The sequence below is a fragment of the Ictidomys tridecemlineatus genome, chromosome 2 (assembly GCF_052094955.1).
Source record: "Ictidomys tridecemlineatus isolate mIctTri1 chromosome 2, mIctTri1.hap1, whole genome shotgun sequence".
Lineage (NCBI taxonomy): Eukaryota > Metazoa > Chordata > Mammalia > Rodentia > Sciuridae > Ictidomys > Ictidomys tridecemlineatus.
The window spans coordinates 175,946,625-175,967,587 of NC_135478.1; the positions used below are offsets into that span (position 1 = coordinate 175,946,625).

The window sequence follows — 20,963 nt, forward strand, 5'->3', positions numbered from 1 at the left end:
TTTTTGGTACTGGGGATTGAACCCACCGGCTCTTAAACACTGAGTCATATCTCTAGCCCCACTTCCTTTTCTTTATTATTATTATTTTTTTAGTTGTAGATGGACACAATACCTTTGTTTTATTTACTTATTTTATATGGTGCTGAAGATCAAACCCGGTGCCTCACACATGCTAGGCAAGTGCTCTACCACTGAGCCACAACCCCAGTCTCTCTGCCCCAGCCCTTTTTATTTTTAATTGGAGACAGGGTCTTGCTAAGTTGCCTAGGGCCTCACTAAGTTGTGAGGCTGGTTTTGAACTTGCAATTCTCCTGTCTCAGCCTCCCAAGCTGTTGGGATTATAGGCATGTGCCACTGTGCCTGGCTTGATAGTTTTTTATATTATTCTCAAATCTCACACCTGATCAAGACACACTTTTGTGTTAACATCATTTTTAATTAATTTTTTTAGTCGTATATGGATTCAATGCCTTTATTTGTTTTTATGTGGTGCTAGGATCGAACCCAGTGCCTCATACTTGTAAGGCAAGTGCTCTACCACTGAGCTAAACTCCAGCCCCCATTTGTCATTTATTTATCTATTTATTTTTTAAAATTGTCCATAGAGCTTTATTTATGTGCAGTGCCTCAACATGCTAGGCAAGCACTCTACCACTGAGCCACAACCCTAGCCCTGTCAACACCATTTCTAAGGCTCTTTCATTCACTTAGTTTCTTACTTTTAGTCAAGGACAAATTCTCATTTTCATTTAGTTTTATGTATTTATTTATTTACATAATCAGTAAAAAGGAGTTTTTAAAAGTATTTATAACATTTGACTCTAGAAATGACAGAAAAAAAAACTGATACAATTATGCTAAACAAGTTTGGAAAGGCATATTTATCTTTCACACCAGAGAAAAGTTTTATGCAATGCCAGAAATGTAAATACCTAAGCAGTTAATGACAATGGGTAAACGCTGCTGTTAGAAGGAGCCCTTGTAAAATTTAGAAGTTTTCTTCTGTGACATTATTTATTTTTGAGCAAATACCAATCTGGTGGAAAGAATTCTGAACATAAAAAGGCACTAGAGTAAAAAGTAGATCTTAACCAATAAAAATGGACACATTTTAAGAAAAAAGGCCCCATTCCTGTAACTCTCCTGCAAGGCATTGATAATAAATGCAAAAGCCATTGCAAACTATAAAGTATATAAATGCTTACCTGAATCCAGCACATGAGATGCATAATGACAATGAGTAGTGTATTTATATCTATAAATGGGGATTCTCAAATTATTTATCCATAGTCAAGATTTGTTTTGTTGCATTTGCTCTTAAAATGCATTGTTGTGCATTCCATTCATGATATGTTAAAAATTCCTGTTGCCTTCATGTACTCAGCAAAACCTAAAACTTCTACTTTAAACCAAAATATTATAAAGCTGATATTTTATTATGATTTAAGCACCTAAAGTATATTCTGACTAATTTATAATCTCTGTGCTAAAATTAGGATCCTCAAGATTTGTTCATATGTACAAATATTGCAAATTATTTCTTTAAGCTAATAAAAACTTTAAAAAATACAAAGAATCCTTTACTACAAAGATTCAAAATCCATATCTGGGTCTGTATTAAGAGATAAATGAATAGGAAGTCAGTAAGCAAACAGTTGTCTGCATTTTCTCATCTGTGGATAAGGTTCTACTTAGCGCAGCCAGGTTGTATTCATCTGGGTCTGGTTCTTGATGCTGGTATCCATTTTTAGCACTTCTCGAATAGCCATGGTAGCATAAGTAGAAGGAGGAAGAGAAAAATCCATTTTGAGAGCCCTGTATTTGCCTTCTGAAAGGGAAAAAAGAAGAGAACAGTCAGAAAATGACAGTAGCTGCAGATAGACTGTATAGAATCAGATAATCTCTCTACAATTACAAAGAACCGTGCTCCTTTCCTTAGGCTTCTACTTCCCATAGGGGCTCAAAGAGAATGAAACCATGGAAGTAAGAGATTTATAATGGGGCTGGGGCTGAGTGGTAGAGCACTTGCCTTGCATGTATGAGCACTAGGTTTGGTTTTCAGCACCACATATAAATAAATGAAATAAATAAATAAATGAACTAGTTGACTATATGAACTAGTCGAACTTATACAGTAATTCTACCCAGGAACCTTCATTAAAAGGGTAGATTATAGAAGAGCACAAGAGAAAAATGCATGTAAAAAGAACCCCCCGAAACAAAACAAAACAAATCCCAATTAGGACTGGAAGAGGAAGAAAGGGGACAGAATACAGAACATAAAAAATTTGACATGATAACCTGTGAACTTTAACTCACTTTATTGCCTCTCTGTGGGAGATGAGGAGGAAAGATTTTATCACCTAATACCACAACAATCTATAACATTCATTCACTTTCAGTGGGATTGACTGTTTTAGTGACTTGCCTCCAATTATAATCACGAAACTAAGATGATGAAACCCAAAACAGAAATCATAGAGTGGACAGGTGGTGTTGATGTTTGTAAGAATAATTTTATTTTATTATTTTTTTTAAAGCTCAATTTTTTTCCTCTCACAAAAGTGTTGTGCTTTTTTTTTTTTTGAGAGAGAGGGAGAGAGAGAGAGAAAATTTTAATATTTATTTTTTAGTTTTCAGCAGACACAACATCTTTGTTTGTATGTGGTGCTGAGGATGGAACCCGGGCCGCACGCATGCCAGGCCAGCGCGCTACCGCTTGAGCCACATCCCCAGCCCAAGAACAATTTTTCTGAAAAAGATTTTTTTTACTTGAAGATGGACACAATACCTTTATTTTATTTATTAGCTTTGATGTGGTGCCGGTATCGAACCCAGAGCCTCACTCTACACTGAGCCACAACTCATGCCCGTAAGAACAATTTATTTAAAAGAATTTACACTTTTATATGACAGACTGAAGTAAAAGTTGGTTGACACAAGAACTGAAGATTGAGTGGACTTACCAGAAGCAAAAACTGGTGGTGGTTTCCCTTCTAGGTTGTCTACGTCTGTGTTGAAAAGTGGAATTTTCGGATCATCATATGCAACTACTTCCCTTTAAAATATATAATTAAAGACAGGAGTGAATATGAACTGTCATAAATGGTACTAAATTGCTTATCATCATTTCTTTTTTGTGGCCCTAGGGATTGAATCTGGGATGCTCTACCACTTAGCCACACTCCCAGCCCTTTTTACTTTATTTTGAGACAAGGTCTTACTAAATTGCCTCTGCCTCAAACTTGTAATCCTCCTGCCTCAGCCTCCTGCATTACAGGCATGCACCACCACAAAGGTGTTCATCATCATTTGTTTAGCAAGAAAAATACATAAAACAACTGGGCATGGTGGCACACGCCTGTAATTCCAGCAGCTTGGGGAGGCTGAGGCAGGAAGATTGTAAATTCAAAGCCAACCTCAGCAACAGTCATGTGCTAAGCAACTCAGTGAGACCCTGTCTCTAAATAAAAAATACAAAATAGGGCTGGGGATGGGCTCAGTGGTTGAGTACCCCTAAGTTCAAACACCAATACCCTCCCCCAAAAGAAAAACACATAAGTCTATTGTAAATAATTATAAATATATAAATAGAACTATTCAATAATAGAACAAGGCCAGATTTTATATAAGACTATTGTTTCCATATTATTATACTGTAAGATGACAGATAATGTCAGCAAATGGAAATGATACAAAATACTTCCCTGGGATAGAAATTATTTTATATGAAGTTGAGACATAGTAAACTTTATTTTGTACAGATGTGACTGAATTAATCATGGCCTTACATTTCCTCCAGAGTGGTTTCACTACCATCAATACCTTGGAAAAGATACTCTGTAAACTTCATTGCCCACAGCCAGAGAAAAGGAAGGAGAGAGAATTTCCTGGCAATGGGCAAATAATTCAGGATTTCATTTTAAAATTATCAAGTAAAGTTCTAGATAATACTATTAAAGTATTTTAAAATTAATTGACACAAGTATCCTTTTCTCTGTGGAAACACAATATTACAATAACCGGACTGTTATTGAAAACTCACAGCTAATTGAGTAATTCAGGGATAGCTCTGTATAAGAATCTTGGTTTTTTAGAAATAATGAAAAAAGTTTAATCTTTACACATTTCTTCAATAATTCATTGATGTTAACAACATCTAAGAGTTGTTTTCACTAAATTTCTTTTCCTTTCTTTATAGTGGTGGGGATTGAACCCAGGGCCTTGTGCATGCTAGGCAAGTGCTCTACCACTGAGCCACATCCCTCATCCTTCATTAATCTGATGATTTGAAAAATACCAACTGGTAGCAGTAGTGATAATAGTACTAAGAACAACAATAATATTAAACACTTACATGCTAGGTTCTAAGCACTGAAAAATATATAAATGAAGAAAAAACTTAATACTTTTATGTAGTAATTCAGTTCTACTTCATTCCAGACTATTACTCACCAACTGACATTTTGAGGACGAATAATGATCTTTCGGTAAGCCCCTGATAAGGAGTAATCACGTATTTTGTGTCTCATGTTGTCAATATCAAGATTGTCTGCTGTGAGCATTTCCCTGTAGGCTTCGCTAACTAATACAAAATACAAAAAGTTAAAATGAATTCTGTCAGCAAGTTAGCTTAACGTAGACTAAAACTAGTGTAACATGTAAATTCAATTAGCATCCTTATTTTATAATTCTAAGTCTGCTCTCTGGAATCAAAATGGTAGGGCTGGGGTTGTGGCTCAGTGGTAGAGCACTTGCCTAGCATGTGTGAGGTTCTGGGTTTAATCCTCAGCACCACATAAAAATAAATAAAATAAAGGTATTGTGTCCAACTACAACTAATAAACAAATAAATAAATAAAACTTAGTGACTTAGTAATGGGGACTAGAAGATATCTTCATCCTTGGCTTGGCCAACTTGTAGGCTATCTTTGCAGCTACCATAGTACATGTGGTATAAGGTTCTCAAGCTACCTACCAAAGGTCATTTCACCCAAAGTTGCTAAACCATAATTTTGTGCTCAGAGTCAGAAGAAACCATATACATAGGCTTCAAACACTCTCTGAAGAGGTAGTTATAAATAAACGTACAAAAATAAGAGACCCTGAAAAACCATCTGTCTCACCCTCGCACCTGATGGAAAATCTTTTTTTACACAAGAGAGACAGCTTTTTAATGTTCACTTACAAGTTGTCATAACAAGTGGAACTACTTCTTTATGAGGCACACAATTATTAGAAAGTTCTTCCTAATTAGGATAAGATATATCCCATGCTTGTATAACTATATCAAAATGGATCCCACTGTCATATATAACTAAAATGAACCAATTAAAAGGAAAGTTCTTCCTATTCCAAACTGAAATCTATTCCCTGGTAACTTTTTTTTTAATTTATTTTTTAGTTTTAGGTGGATACAATATCTTATTTTATTTTTATGTGGTGCTAAGGATTGAACCCAGTGCCTCATGAATACTAGGCAAGCACTCTACCACTGAGCCACAACCCCAGCCATGTTCCCTTGTAACTGTTGTTGATTACTTTGGAACACAGTGGAACTTTCTTCCACATGTATTCATAAAAGTCGGACCTTTAAGTCACATCTTCATTAGACTAAATAATGGTTCTGTCAATTGCCCTCACTTTACAATTCTGTGTTTTCCACCAAATCCTTTAACAGGCTTATGTTCAACAACTCTAAATTACTTTAAACTTTTTATATAGAGACTACTGTATCAAACTCGGCTTTTTCTGTTTTTTGATCAATGCGCATAAACATTAGAATTTACATTTTACCCTATTAAATGCCTTCTACAATTCTTCTTAAACACTTGCTTAACTTACACTACTTATAAATATGACCGTATTTCTTTATACAAGATATTCGTTAAAAATGCTGGATAGAGATGGGATTACAAGATGGGCATGCTTGTAATCCCAGTGATTTGGAAGGCTAAGGCAGGAGGACTGCAAGTTCAAAGTCAGCCTCAGCAACTTAGTGAGGCCCTAAGCAATTTAGCAAGACCCTGTCTCAGAATAAAAAATAAAAAGCCTGGGGATGCCACTCTGTGATTAAGTGCTCCTGGGTTCAATCCCTAGTACTTAAAAAAAAAAAAAAAAAAAAAAAGTTGGATAGTACAGAGAAAAGGAAAGATGCCTCTATCACACACTGAAGACAACAGAAATCCCTAAATAAACACTGTTGGATAGAAGGTGTGCATATGTTACATATCCAAATGGTGAAATACCACCTGGCCAGCATATAAATCCCCATCTTGGCTATAAAATTTTATGAATGGACTTGTCAAAGGCTTTGATGAATGTATGTTCTTTTTGGTACCAGCCAAGTTCTTCATCTTGTCAGTTGTAGCCAGCTGTGAGCCAATCATCAGACGGCAGCTGGAAGTTTGCTGACAGCTGGAAGTTTGCTGGGGCCCCTTTGGCTGTGGCTCTCAACATTCTTTCTTTCTTTTTGTTTTAATATTTTTAATTGTCAGTTTATAAACTCCTATATTTATTGACTTTTTAAATACCATTATCATATATTACTTAAATTATGTGTGTGTGTGTGGTGGTGTGGGGGGGAACTAGGAATTAAACCAAGGGATGCTCTACGACGGAGTTTACAGTCCCCTAAGTCCTTTTTAATTTTGAGACAGTGTCTCACTAAGTTTAAGGCTCACCTTGAACTTTATGATCTTCCTGCCTTAGATTCCTGAATCATTGGGATTACAGGTGTGTTCCACCACACCTGGCTTTACATAATTTGTTCTTCTTTTGCAGTGTTGCAGATCAAACTTAGGGCCTCATGCATGCTACAAGCTTTATCCCAAGTCCCTTCTATTCTTTTTTTTTGGGTACCGGGAATTGAACTTGGGGGCACTCAACCACTAAGCCACATCTCCAGCCCTATTTTGTATTTTATTTAGAGACAGAGTTTCACTGAGTTGCTTAGCACCTCACTGTTGCTGAGGCTGGCTTTGAACTCATTTATGATCCTCCTGCCTCAGCCTTCTGAGCCACTGGGATTACAGGCATGGGCCACTGTGCCAGGCCCCTTATATATATTTTTGTTTTATTTTGTTACTGAGAATTTAACCTAGGGGTGTTTTCCACTGAGCTACATTCCCAGCCCTTTTATTTATTTATTATTTTGAGACAGGGTCTAAGTTGCTTAGGGCCTTGCTAAATTGCTCTCTTGGCCTCAGGATTTCAGGCATGTGCCACCATGCCTGGCACTTAACAGTTTTTAAAAATCAATGCTGAGGTAGAATTATCTATCTACTATCTCAATGCAAAACAAGAACAAATTATGTAAAGCCAGGTGTGGTGGAACACACCTGTAATCCTAATGATTCAGGAATCTAAAGCAGAAAGATCATAAAGTTCAAGTTCAGACTCTTCCTATACTTAATATAAATTAATAAATTTTAAAAATTTAAGTAATGCTAATAACAATAATAATAATACAACTGTTACTACTATAACCATCTAGTTTCTTTTTCTTTTGTTTTTTTGAGATGGGGTCTTGCTATGTTGCCATGCTGATCTCAAACTTGGGGTTGAAGCAATCTTTTCACCTTAGCCTCCCTAATAGCTAGGACTACAGGTGTGTACCACCATTCCTGGCTTTAGTTTCTTTAAATTGTTCATTTGAATGCATCCCTTTTTGGAGACTTTCATAAATAATCACAGTTTACATATGTTTGAAATCTAAATATCTCTTAAGTGTGATGGAAATAAATCTTTTAAATTATATTTTAGGTACTGATTTTTTTTTCCTTTTTTTTTACTCTTGGCTGCCAGTTGCTTAATTATGTTAGACTACTTTCTCCAAAGAATTTTTTTTTTTTTTTTCAGTGCTGGGTATTGAATCCAGGGCCTTGTGCATGTGTGGCAAGCATTCTACAAATTGAGCTATATTCCCCGTGCCAGAGAACTTACTTTTATGCTTTGGGTAGATAATATCAAAACCAGGCAAGGGCATTACCACATCATGAATGGAGTAATTGTCAACATCTTCTTCTTCAATATAGGTGGCTGTGGCTGCAAATGCACAAATAAACAATAAAAAAGACATTATTTTCATGAATTCAAGCTTCTAAAGTTATATATATGTAAGCAAATCAGAAGTCAACTTTTACAAGTTAAGGGGCCTAGGAAGCTTAAAGATATATAAATATACCAATACCATCCATACTCTTTTGTTTTTTCTACTCTAAGAAATAAAAATTAAAGATTTCATAGAATTTTCAGTGAATAGTTTTAAAACATCTCCCAGCTGTATACTCATCTTCTGGAAATGTCTACTTTTAAAAATCAGCTACTTTATCCTTCATTTTTTTTTTAATTTTTTTTATCCTTCTTAAGCAATATTACAAAATACTTTTTGGAAAGCTATCATACAAATATGTACTCTCCTAAAAGAATAAACAATATAAATATCAGTCTGTAGTTAGAGGATGAAATATGTGGCACATGGAACATTAAAATGTATTGGATGTTAGGCTGGAGTTGTGGCTCAGAGGTAGAGCACTTGCCTAGCATGCGTGTGGCACTGGGTTCAGTCCTCAGCACCACATAAAAATAAAACAAATAAAATAAAGGAACTCTGTCCATCTACAACTATAAATAAACTAAAAAAAAAAAAAAAAAAAAGCATTGGATATAACCAGTACTGCATGAGAAAAAAGGTGATACATCAGGGAAAAAACAAGCTAATGCATAGAGGTCAGGTATGCTACTGATCCGGAATATAGACCTTGAAATGAAACAAACTTGATTTTGGAGCCCAGATTTTTCTTTTTTATTAACCAGCTGTGAAACGTAAGACAAGTAACTAACCTCCATGAAAAGTACTACTTTTTAGAAGTACTGGCAGGGTTTAAACTAGAAGATGAAGGTAAAGGGTTTAGGGCAACACCTGGCACACAGTAAGGACTCCACAGCAGAGAGAATGAGTGCTGTCTTATGAATGCTTTGGGCTCAGTATGCCCTAAATGCCCATTCTATCATGGGCCACATGTAAGTTAGCTCCAGTCTGGTATTGATCTGAAGAAACACTTTTAAACTAGCTGACAACAAGATGAGAGGCTCAGACAAATCTAGAAGTATTACATATTTGCTAAATCCAGATTAACCTTTGGAAAGGAATTTTAGCCACCATTGTTCTAAATGCTATTCCACATACTAGTTGAGAAAATGGAGGCCTAGAAAGTCACATGCTTACTTAAACCAGATGTATATTTTTTTCAATAGAGACCCATTCCAAACTTACTAAACATCTTCCTCTCTCTTTCTTTAATGTCCTGGGGATTGAACCCAGGAGTGCTACATCCTCAGCCACCCCATCATCACCTTTCCGTTGAGAAAAGATCTCATTAAGTCACTAAGGCTGGTCGTGAACTTGCAATCCTGCTGTGTACCACCACGCCCAGCTCTATTTAATTTTTAATTCCAGGCAAGATTTTAAAGCCACTAATGACAAATACTTGACTTCTTGTTTGTTTGAACAATGATATATGCTGTTTTACCTCCTTTAAGAACAAGGTCCCCTGGAACAGGTTTCAGCCCATAATCTTCTATTCTCTTGCTCACCATATTATTCCACACATAGCTCTGATAGCTATGAATATACATTAAACGATTATTTCTTGGTATCTGGAGGGAAGGAAAAAAATAGGAAAGAAAAAGATATTCTGAATATAAAAAGTACTGCAGTTTCCAAAATATCTTGTTTGTTTACTGATGATTCTAGTACAAGAAACTTATACTTTAAATCTCTTATTTTTAATACCCTGTAGAAACAGTGGCTTTGAAACAGAGTATTGAATATTAGAGATGGAAGACCTCAAACTAAAGAGCATTAACAGTCATCAGTAGCAGCTTTTCACATTTTGTATCTATAATGCATACATCCATGCAACTAAAACAAACATTATGGAATTTATACCCTAAATTGAAGATTCAAATCAAATTTCAAACTCAAGGAATCTACATAGAGTTCAGGTATGCTACTGACCCTGAAATATGAACCTTGAAATCAAACAGTCAATTATACAGCAAACAGTAGTTTCTCCTCCATAATTCTACAGAAGGAGAACACCTACAATGATTGAATGACAACAAATTTCAGAAAGAATCCTGTTTTTTCGATATATTTGGATAAAAGTAACTGAGGCTTAAGCTTAAGGGTTAAATTTTAAAGTGTCCTGGATTATACATAAACATCAGTGGTACAGGCTGTACTTGCCAAGATGTTATCCCCTCTTGATCCACCACGATGAAACCAGACTAATATAACTATTTAGATGGCTTACTGTCCAATTCTCTTCCTTAGGCAGTTTACAGTTCTGATAATGATCAAGAAATGACTATACAATGAATTCTGAATTTCTCAAAAAACCCACTTAAATTTCCAAAGTAGATCAAGTTCTCCACATTAATACTTTTCTTGTGCCCTCAATGTTAGTAAATACTGCTAAGATTGCCTGCTCATCACCATTCAGGGTCTGAACAAAGATCACTCAGGTAAAATACCTCTTGGAGATCACCAAAGGATCCTTCTTTAGTTTCTGCTCTTTCAAAATTTAGTAAAATCTTCCAAGATAAAGTTTAAAAAGCATTAAACCACTTCAAGCCATTGCCTGACTTCACAAATCGCACTCACTATGCCAAATGCAGAGACTATATTCTTCATTCCATATTTTGAAAGTCCTCGAAGCAGCTGCCCTTCCACACACCTTTTGACAGGTAGTTTTCTGAGGGCAGCAGCTGGGTCCTTGGTCTTCGCCCATTCTTCCCTGCATTTCACCAAGTACCCCTTTTCAGCTGTGGGGGAAAAAAACTATGATTTAACTATTTATCCAAAGGACAAACCTTCACAACTTAACATGCTTCCTGGGGAACACAACATTAGATAGAAAAGTCTAATTGTGATGAAGGTGCCATGAAAAGCCTCTGCTCACCTGGGGACAGGCACCAGAAAGGGAAAAAATGAAATGTGCAGCAAGAGTAAAGAATTATATGACTCTATTGAATTCCTCCCAGGGCAACAACAAAAGGTATTTATTCATTATCACCATAGCTCATTCAACAGAAGACAAAAACTTGGTAGTCTTTCCTTCCTTCTCCTTTTCCATTGTGCTGTCAAGTTTTATGAGTTACTTTCCTTAAATTGAGATTTTATTTTTCTTGGCTTAATTACCTATAATGAATATACTTATTTTGACAATTTAGAAAATTCTACTTAAATCCCTTTTATATAGCATAGCTTTAGAGGTACTTTCTTTTCCTTTTTGGGGGGTGGTGATGGGATGGGGGATCCCAGGGACTGAACTCAGGGACACTGGACCACTGAGCCACATCCCCAGACCTATTTTGTATTTTATTTAGAGACAGGGTCTCACTGAGTTGCTTAGTTTCTTGCTGTCGCTAAGGCTGGCTTTCAACTCGAGATCTTCCTGCCTCAGCCTCCTGAGCCACTGAGATTACAGGCATGTGCTACTGTGCCAGGCTTTTAGAGATACTTCTGAAAATTTTTAGTGCACTCTTTAAAAATTCTTAGGGCATTTTGCCAAGATTTTATATTTCATAATACCATACCTTAACAAAACAGCCACATGTATGTGATCCCAATATATTCAGATATTTAGTAGCAAATGAAGGGAAATAAATTTAATTCTTAAAATATTCATTGATTAAATTAATAAATTAGATAAGTTAAAGAGCTAAAACCAGGATATAAATTTAAAATTGTGAAAAAATATAAAGAAACAAATTGTACATTTATTAATTTTAGTTGTAGATGAACAAAATACCTTTATTTTATTTATTTTTATGTGGTGCTGAGGATCGAACCCAGTGCCTCACAAGTACTAGGCAAATGCTCTACCACTGAGATACAAACCCACCCCCTTATCTATTTTCTTAACATGAATTTTATTCTTACCTCCAGAACGGGGTTTCAGTATTAAATCCATGACTTCTGTCCAGGAATTTTGTAAAATAGCTCTAAAATTAAAAAGTATTTATTTACTTAACTTTGCATTAAGGTGAATCTTCTCTGCCCATATCTTTGAAGAGTTAACAAATCATACTAACTTCATATTATTTTACTAAACATTAGTAGAAAAACTATGATATTGATTTCAAATGTAAATGCAAAAGGACTTTAGAAATGAGAGAATAAAATTAAGGACAATGCTTACTCATAACATTAAAGTTTCAAAAGCTGTAACAATATAAATACTATATAGTTGATTTTAATTCATTATACGTGGTATGTTTATGTGAATAAAAGTTTGTTGTTAATTTCTAAATAAAAAAAAACCTCTCCATGTTAATAAATACCTTCTTATCCAGGTAAACAGAATAAATACAATTAATCCTTCTTTATTTTTCTTGCCAAAATATAAACATCTTTATTTTTGAAGTTATAATTCTTGTAATTATATAATGGATTTCCTATTGTTAACCATTCTTAGTCCTGAAACAAGTCATATTACATCAGTCTTCTTTTTCCTGTTTATTTATTTATTTCTTTAATAGTTGTTCAAAACATTACAAAGCTCTTGATATATCATATTTCATACATTTGATTCAAGTGGATTATGAACTCCCATTTTTACCCTGTATACAGATTGCAGAATCACATCAGTTACACATCCACATTTTGTACTCCTGGGGTGATAAATTACTCAGCTGGACAGGCTTTTAGCAACATCTCTTTCTCTTTTTTTTAATGGTGCTGGGGATTGAATCCAGGGCCTTGTACACATGAGGCAAGTGTTTGTCCACTAAGCTACACCCAGCGCACTTTCAGTAACATTTCAAGAAAGAGTTTAATACTAACAGTACTTGGCACTGGTCTGCTGGATATAATAGAAAGACTTAAATGATAAAAACCTTTATTCAGCATCAACTGTCAAATTTGGTTGGTCATTGACTTTAAATAAAGTTTTATTGGAAAACAGCTTTGCTCATTCATTTGCATATTGTCTATGGCTACTTAATACTATAACACAGAGCTTATCAGTTGCAACAAACACTACATGTCACACAAAGCCGAAAATATTTACTACCTGTATAATATAATTCTTAACTGCATGACTTCTCAATATCTTTAAGACACTACCATATATTGTGAAGATATCAACTTTTATATTAAATATGTACATATCTGATTTATGAAAGGTTATCTGGTATACTACACGTGAAGATGTTTTGTCCTTTTCTTCTACCTTTTTTTTTTTTGGTACTGGGGATTGAGCCTAGAGGTGCTTTAATACTGAGTCACATCCCCAGCTCTCTCTCTTGCTCTCTTTTTTAAAATTTTTATTTAGAGATAGAGTCTTGCTGAATTGCTCTGGGCCTCACTGTTACTGAGGCTGGCCTTGAACTTGTGACTCTCTTGCCTCAGCCTGCCAAGTCACTGGGATTATAAGCAAGTGCCACTGCATCCAGGTATCTTTCATTCCTCCACATTGTTTTATTTTACTATGGTAAAATAAACACAAAATTTATGATTTGAGCCATTTTTAAGTGTACAGTTCTGTGGCATTTTACACATTTACTATTGTGCAACCATCGCTACCATTCATCTCCAGAACTTTTGAATCTTTCCTACCTGAAACTCTGTACTTGTTAAACAATAACTCCCTATTCACCTGTCAACCACTATTATATTTTCTATGACTCTTCTCTAGGATCTCATGTGAGCAATCAGCCAGGCATGATGGCACACTCCTATAATCTTAACAACGCAGGAGACCAAGGCAGGAGGATCATAAGTTCAATACCAGCCTTATTAACTGAGCAACACCGTCTCCAGATAAAAAACAAAAAGGGCTGAGAAGCTGGGGATGTGGCTCAGCAGTAGAGTGCTTGCCTAGTATGCACAAGGTCCCAGGTTAAAAAAAGGGCTGGGAATGTTGCTCAATGATAGAGCACCCGTAGGTTCAATCTTCAGTAACAGGAGAAGGGGAAAAAAAAAGGAATCATACATTATTTGTCCTTCTGTGACTGGCTTATTTCAGTTAGCAGTCTGAAAGGTATAGCCATGTTATAGCATATATAAACATTTCCTACCCCCTCCTTTTTTTTTTTTTTTTTTGGTACTGGTGATTGAACCCAGGGGTGCTTTACTTACAGAACTACATCTCTAACTCTTTTTATTTTTTATTTATTTTTTTGTGTGTGTGATGCTGGGGATTGAACCCAGGGTCTTGTGCTTGCAAGGCAAGCACTCTACCAACTGAGCTATGTCTCCAGCCTCATCTCTTTTTTTTTTTTTTTTGAGAATTTTAATATTTATTTTTTAGTTTTCGGTAGACACAACATCTTTGTTTGTATGTGGTGCTGAGGATCGAACCCAGGCCACAAGCATGCCAGGCAAGCACGCTACCGCTTGAGCCACATCCGCAGCCCTCTTTTTATTTTTTGAGACAGTCTCATTGAGTTGCTGAAGCTGGCCTTGAACTTGTGCTACCACACCGCAAAATTTCCTTCAGTTTAAAGGATAAATTATTTTCCTTGAGTGCATGTATCACATTTTGTTTTTTATCTGTTCACTGACACTTTGGTTACTTCTACCTTTTGTCTATTGTGAATAATGACATTATGAACATGAGTGTATAAACATCAGTTCACTCCTGCTTTTATATAATAATCAGAAGTAGATCTGCTGGATCATATGGTCATTTACATTTTATTTTTTGAGGAACTGCCATCCTTTCCCATAGTGGCTAAACCATTTTATAATCCAACCAGCAATGCACAAGGGTTCCAATTTCTCTACATCCTTACCAACACTTACTTAGCCTAGTGAGTACAAAGTGGTATCTCATTGTAATTTTGATCTATATTTCCCTAATGACTAGTGATGCTGGGTATCTTTTAATGTACTTATTGATTATTTTTAATTATTTTTAAATTGTTAAGTTGTGGCCCTTTTTATATTCTAGACACAATTCTCATCAAATATATGATTTGCAAATATTTTATTCCATTTTGCAGGCTGCCTTTTCTTTCTTTGATAATATTGTTTAATGCACAAATGCTACATACAACTCCAACCCTTTTTATTTTTTATTTTGAGGCCAGAGTTTGCCTAAATTTAAGTTACCCATGCTGGCCTTCAACTTGTGATCCTCTACCTCAGACTCTTACACAGCTGGGTAACAAGTATGTTCCACCACAAATGATTGTTTTAATTTTGGTAAGTACAAACTATCCATTTTTTCTTTTCTTTTCTGACTGTATTTGGTGCATTACCTAAGGAACTACTAACAAATCTAATAGATTTTCTTCTAAGAGTTTTTGTTTTTAAAAAGAGAGAGATTTTTTAATATTTATTTTTTAGTTTTAGTGGACACAACATCTTTATTTGTACATGGAGCTGAGGATCGAACCCAGGGCTGTGCGTATGCCAGGCGAGCGCGCTACCGCTTGAGCCACATCCCCAGCCTCTTCTAAGAGTTTTGATAGAGTTCTTGTGTTTCTTTGATCCATTTAAGTTAACTTTTATATATAAGGGAAAAGTCAACTTTGGTATACGGCATGTGACTTTCCAGTTTTCCCAGCACTATTTTATAATTACTGATAGTCATATCACCCTTGTTTAGAATCATTTACCAAGATATGTGAGGATTTACTCCATCTTTTTAAAAAAAGTTTTACTGAGGTAGACTTTACATACCATATAATTCACCCATTAAGTGTACAAATTCAATGGCTTTTGCCATTGTGGCCTTTTGTGCCATATCTCATAATTTTAGAAGAGTTTCATCACCCCCAAAGAAATCCTATCTCATTAGCTCCCTATTGGCCCTGCCTCTGAAGATTTGCCTATTCCAGACATTTCATACAAATGAATCACAAAATGTGGTATTTTGTGATTGGCTTTCTGCACTTCATGTTTTCAAAAATAATTCATGTTATAGAATGTGGCAGTAAGTCCTTCCTTTATGTTGCTGAATGATATTCTATTGTACATCACTTTTCATTTATTAATTCATCAGCTGATGACAGTTGTTTCTACTCTTTTGGATGATAAATTTACATTTGTGAAAATTTTTGTGTGAATGTAATATTTCCAGTTCTTTTTGGTATGTATACCTAGGCATGAAATTGCTAGGTCAGGTGGAGACTCTATTTAACCTTTTAAAAAAAATGCCTTCTATTTTTATGTGGTGCTGAGGATTGAACCTGGTGCTTCCCACTTGCTAGGCGAGTACTCCACCACTGAGCCACAACCCCAGCCCTCTATTTAACCTTTTAAGGAACTACTAGACTGTTTTCCAAATGGCTGTCTCATTTTATATCTCCGTCAACAATGTATGAAGGTTCCAATTTCTATACCCTTGCCAACACTTGTTATTCTTTTTTTAATTTTAGCCATCCTAGTAGGGGATAAAGCAGTATATTATTATGGTTTTGATTTGCATTTATCTAATGATTAGTGATGCTGAGCATCTTTTTATATGCTTATTAAAAGGTATCTATGTTCTGTGGAGAAAGGTCTGTTCAGACTACTTGCTCAGATTTAGAATGGGTTGTCTTTTTACTGCGGCAAATAAGAATTCTTTCTGTATATATTTGGAAGTCATCCTTCCTTCTTAAAACTATGAGTTGAGACTTTGTTTATTCCCTCAGAAGGTCCTATAGTAGTAATAGTAGGTTTCTTTGAAGATAGGGAAAAACACACACACACACACAATTCTTTTTTGGTGGGGGGGATCTCCCAGATAAATCATATCATACATAGGCAACCAGACATAGTTTGACTTCTTTTCTGATTTGTATCCCTTTGATTTCCTGCCTTATTACTCTGGCTAATGTTTTGAGGACTATGTTGTAAAGGCATATTGAAGAGTGGACAGCCTTGTCTTGTTCCTAGAAAAAATGTTTTAGTTTTTCTCTAGTTAGGCTTTGGATCTGTTATAAATGGTCTTTTACGATGTTGAGAAAACTTCCTTTGATCCCTAGATTCTCCAGTGTTGTTTTTGTTTGTTTGTTTGTTTGTTTTTACTAATTTTTAGTTGTATAGATGGATACAGTACCTTTATTTATTTTTGTGTGGTGCTGAGGATCCAACCCAGTGCCTCACACATGCCAGGCAAGTGCTCTACCACTGAGCTACAACCCCAGCCCCTCTCCAGCATTTTTAATATGAAAGGATGTTGGATTTTTATCAAAGTGTGTTTTTGCAAACATTGAGATGATCATGTGATTTTTGTTCTTAATTATGTTTAAGTGATGAATTACATTTATTGATTTGCTTATGTTGAACCAACCTTGCATCCCTGAAATGAAACCTACTTGATCATGGTGTATTATCATTTTTGGTTTTTTTTAATATTTATTTTTTAGTTGTAGTTGGATACAATACCTTTATTTTTATGTGATGCTGAGGATCGAACCCAAAGCCTGGCATGTGACAGGTGAACGCTCTACCTCTGAGCCACAACCCTAGCCCCTCATTTTTATGTGTTTTTAAGAAGCAGGTTATGGAAATGGCTTGGAATTTTGAACTGACTCTATACTGATCTTTAAGCATGCTATACAATTTTTGATCCTGGATAAATCTGGTCTCATTTTAATTAGCTATTTGTATCAATTATCTCTAGAGAGCAAAAATTACAGAGTCTAATGGCTCTCCTTCTGCTGAATTAATTACAAATGTATAGATTGATACATCCTTCCTAAATGTTTGTCTCATAATATAATTAGTATCTTTACTATGTTTACCCACGTCCTGTAACCATTAGCAAGGTTGATAATGTATTTTTCTTTATAGTTATCATCTTGGTAACAATTTTTTTCTATGGTTAGTAAACTTTAATTTTTTTTTTTTTTTTTTTTTTAAAGAGACAGGGCTGGGGATATAGCTCAGTTGGTAAAGTACTTGCCACTCAAGCACAAGGCCCTGGGTTCGATCCCCAGCAACACACACACACAAAAATAATAATAATTAAAATTAAAATTAAAAAAATAAAGTTAAGAGACAGGGTCCATGTAACCCAAGCTGGCCCCAAACTCCTAGGTTCAAACAATCCTTGTCTCAGTTGCTCAAGTAGCAGGAACTATGGGTAAACACCACCATCCTCAGATGCTATAATTTTAAAATATTAATATCCATTTACTGAGTACTTACTATATAAAATGAATAGAAATAAGTGCTGCATAAACAACATCTCACTGTCCTGTAAGGTTGGTATTATTTCCTTTTTACAGATGAATAAGGATGATAATCCAAGCTTGACTTCTCAACCTGTACTTTTATCCTTCACAACACTGCTTTAAAACTACTTGGGAGGCTGAAGCATGTGGTGGTTGGCAAGTTTGAGACAGCCTCAACATCTTAGCAAGACCCTGTCTCAAAATAAAATAAAAAGGGATGAAGATATAGTTCAGTGGAAGAGGATCCCTAGGTTCTATCCCCAGAACTAAGGGGAAAAAGGGTAAAAGAAATACATGATAGAATTTATCATTTTGTGCTTCTAAAATCACACAAACAAATGCAATTTTGTGTAGTTAGTTGCTAAAATAAATGGACCAGAAGTCAAGAAAGATCTATTTCCAGAACCATAGCTATGTAACAAATGAGTTTGGATTGACCTCTCTAAGCCTAAATTTCATCTTTGCTAAGATGAAGGGTTGAAACATAAGGCATGACAACTCTTGGATCACTTCCAACCTGTAACTACAATTTTAACTCACATGAATAATTACTTTATGGAACATTATCTCTGCTGGTTAGCAGGATTCCAAATGTAGGTTTATAATCTAAATATTTATTGATATGATGTCTACCCTACTTTACCCTAGATAGTATGTCCTCTACCACTTTCTTCAAAGGGTTGGGTGAAGGACAGGTCACAGTTTAACACACTGGGAATCATTTGCTAACAGAGATCATAAAATATATCATTTCAGTTTGGCTATTCTGGGTAAGAGTCACACAACTGCTAGGCCACTTATTTTAAAAATAAAAACAGAATCCCTGAAGGGGCTATTGAGGGTGGGAAAAAAACTTACTTCCCAGGTCATGTTCTTTTGAACTCTGAATTTTTTTTTTAATCCTGTGTATGCATTATCTTAAAACAGAACAAAAATTAAATTAAAAGAAGCTGTGGATCAGCAATTTAGTCACCCTAAACATGAAGAAATCTAGAAATAATTTAAAACACCAACAACAAAAACCTTACTTTTTTTTTTATAAGAGATCTCTTTTAGATAAAAGCCACAAAATTAAATACAAACCTCCCAACTTGATATGTAGGGACAGCTGTAGTTCCAAATCTTTGCATTCCATAGTAGTTAATAAATCCAATCTCCTTGAGAGAGTTCATAGCTTGTTGTACTTGGTCATCAGTTCCTGTTATATTTCTGCAGGGGCCCAAATTATCCAGAGAAAAATATTTACAGCCAAACACATTTAGGGATGTGAATTATAAATGATTGTGACCCGTCTATGTATCTCCTTTGCTCCCTTGTACTTTCTCTCCCTCTCCTGAGGGCTCTTTGTTAATTGTGGTAATATATTTTTAACAGTAAATTTATCATTTTAGTCATTTTTAAATGTATGATTCAATAGCTTTGAGTACATTCACAATATTGTGTAATCTTTATCACTATTACTTACTTTTGCATCTTCCCAAACTGAAATTTTGTACCCATTAAAGAATAACTCTCCATTCCTCCCTGCCTCCAGTAACCTCTACTCTACTTTCTGCAGATGTGCCTCTTTCAGGTATCTCAATGAAATGAAATCACAGGCTATCTTTTAACACAGTATTTGAAGAAGACTGTTTTTCCAAAGGTTGTGCTAAGCTTTTAAAAGGAGAATGGAGATTATTTTCCAGTATAAATACTATAGAAGCAATTACCTCAGGGCCCCCTCAGGCCCAATACCAGTGAACCCACACCTGATTAACAACTGTTATGAACAGATTCAAGATGACCAGGCACGATACCTCTGGTCAGCATTCCTTCAGTTCAGTTCTTTACCTGAGAACAACAGTGAAGTGATTCCCTTGAAGCTCTCCCAATTTCAGAGGGTTTTTCTGATAGCTGAAATTTCCTAGCTTAAAGTTCATCAAGCATTTATTCAGGTGGGCAAGTCTTTGTGCAGTTATTCTTTAAAAAAAAAAAATGAAGCAGAAGGAAAATCATGAGTTATTGTCTAACTGAAATAGCCTAAGATACCTTACTACAGAAAACAAGACTACGCCATAGCTGTGACTGCTGGGAAAGACAGGCACTGCAGAAGGTTGGGGTAACACAATTTTCTTTTCTTTCTGTCAACACAGTAGTGCCTGCTTCTATGGGAATAACATGACCTAGGCCATATTTTACACACTTAAATCCTTTGTGGTTAATACACTGAGTAAGAGAACAACAATATTTGTGAAATTTTCTATTTTTTTCATGGGGGGAAGTGAGTAAAGGGATGGTGGCATTCCCATATAATTATAAAGAATGGTAAAAAGCATTTAAAAAATGGTCAGTCACATTTTTGTCTATCAGAAAAATACTGTGAATTTATTACAGAAAACTTGGAAAACACAAAAAAATGCAGCAAGAAAAAATTCATAGGTTCATCCCCTGGAAAAAAATCTGTTCAATCTAACTTTGAATTTCTTCCCATTCTTTTTTTTAAACACATGTTAAAGTTACATATATAGCCGGTACCCTCCCACAAATCTGTACTCTGCTGCAACCATTTAATATAAATGTTTCCTATGCTATTATAAAAATTTCATTAAAAATTCCTTGTTTTCCTCAATAGGAAATCTATGTAGAAAAACAAAAACCTGCATTGAAAAGCCTTTATCCTATCTCAATCCCCAATGGCCCTCCCCACTGACAGTCAATATTAAGTTTTTTTTATATATTTCTCCAGAAATATTTTCTGTATATATTTTTAGTAAGCTTTATATATATATGCATGCTTTCTGTTC

General features: G+C 35.2%; 1 protein-coding gene across 2 annotated transcripts in view; it reads right to left on the minus strand.

Annotated features, from left to right (window-relative positions):
* Window positions 1-736: 736 nt before the first annotated feature.
* Pus7 (pseudouridine synthase 7) overlaps window positions 737-20,963 on the minus strand; it is a 47,605-nt gene continuing 27,378 nt past the window's right edge. For both annotated transcript variants that reach the window (XM_078040228.1, XM_078040227.1), the window contains 9 exons: window positions 20,011-20,139; window positions 19,264-19,389; window positions 11,951-12,012; window positions 10,670-10,830; window positions 9,534-9,660; window positions 7,945-8,046; window positions 4,456-4,585; window positions 2,967-3,058; window positions 737-1,828 (listed from right to left, as the gene is read on the minus strand). In XM_078040228.1, coding sequence (XP_077896354.1) covers window positions 1,692-1,828; window positions 2,967-3,058; window positions 4,456-4,585; window positions 7,945-8,046; window positions 9,534-9,660; window positions 10,670-10,830; window positions 11,951-12,012; window positions 19,264-19,389; window positions 20,011-20,139 — 1,066 coding nt within the window. In that variant the 3' untranslated portion in view covers window positions 737-1,691. The remainder of the gene's footprint in view (window positions 1,829-2,966; window positions 3,059-4,455; window positions 4,586-7,944; window positions 8,047-9,533; window positions 9,661-10,669; window positions 10,831-11,950; window positions 12,013-19,263; window positions 19,390-20,010; window positions 20,140-20,963) is intronic.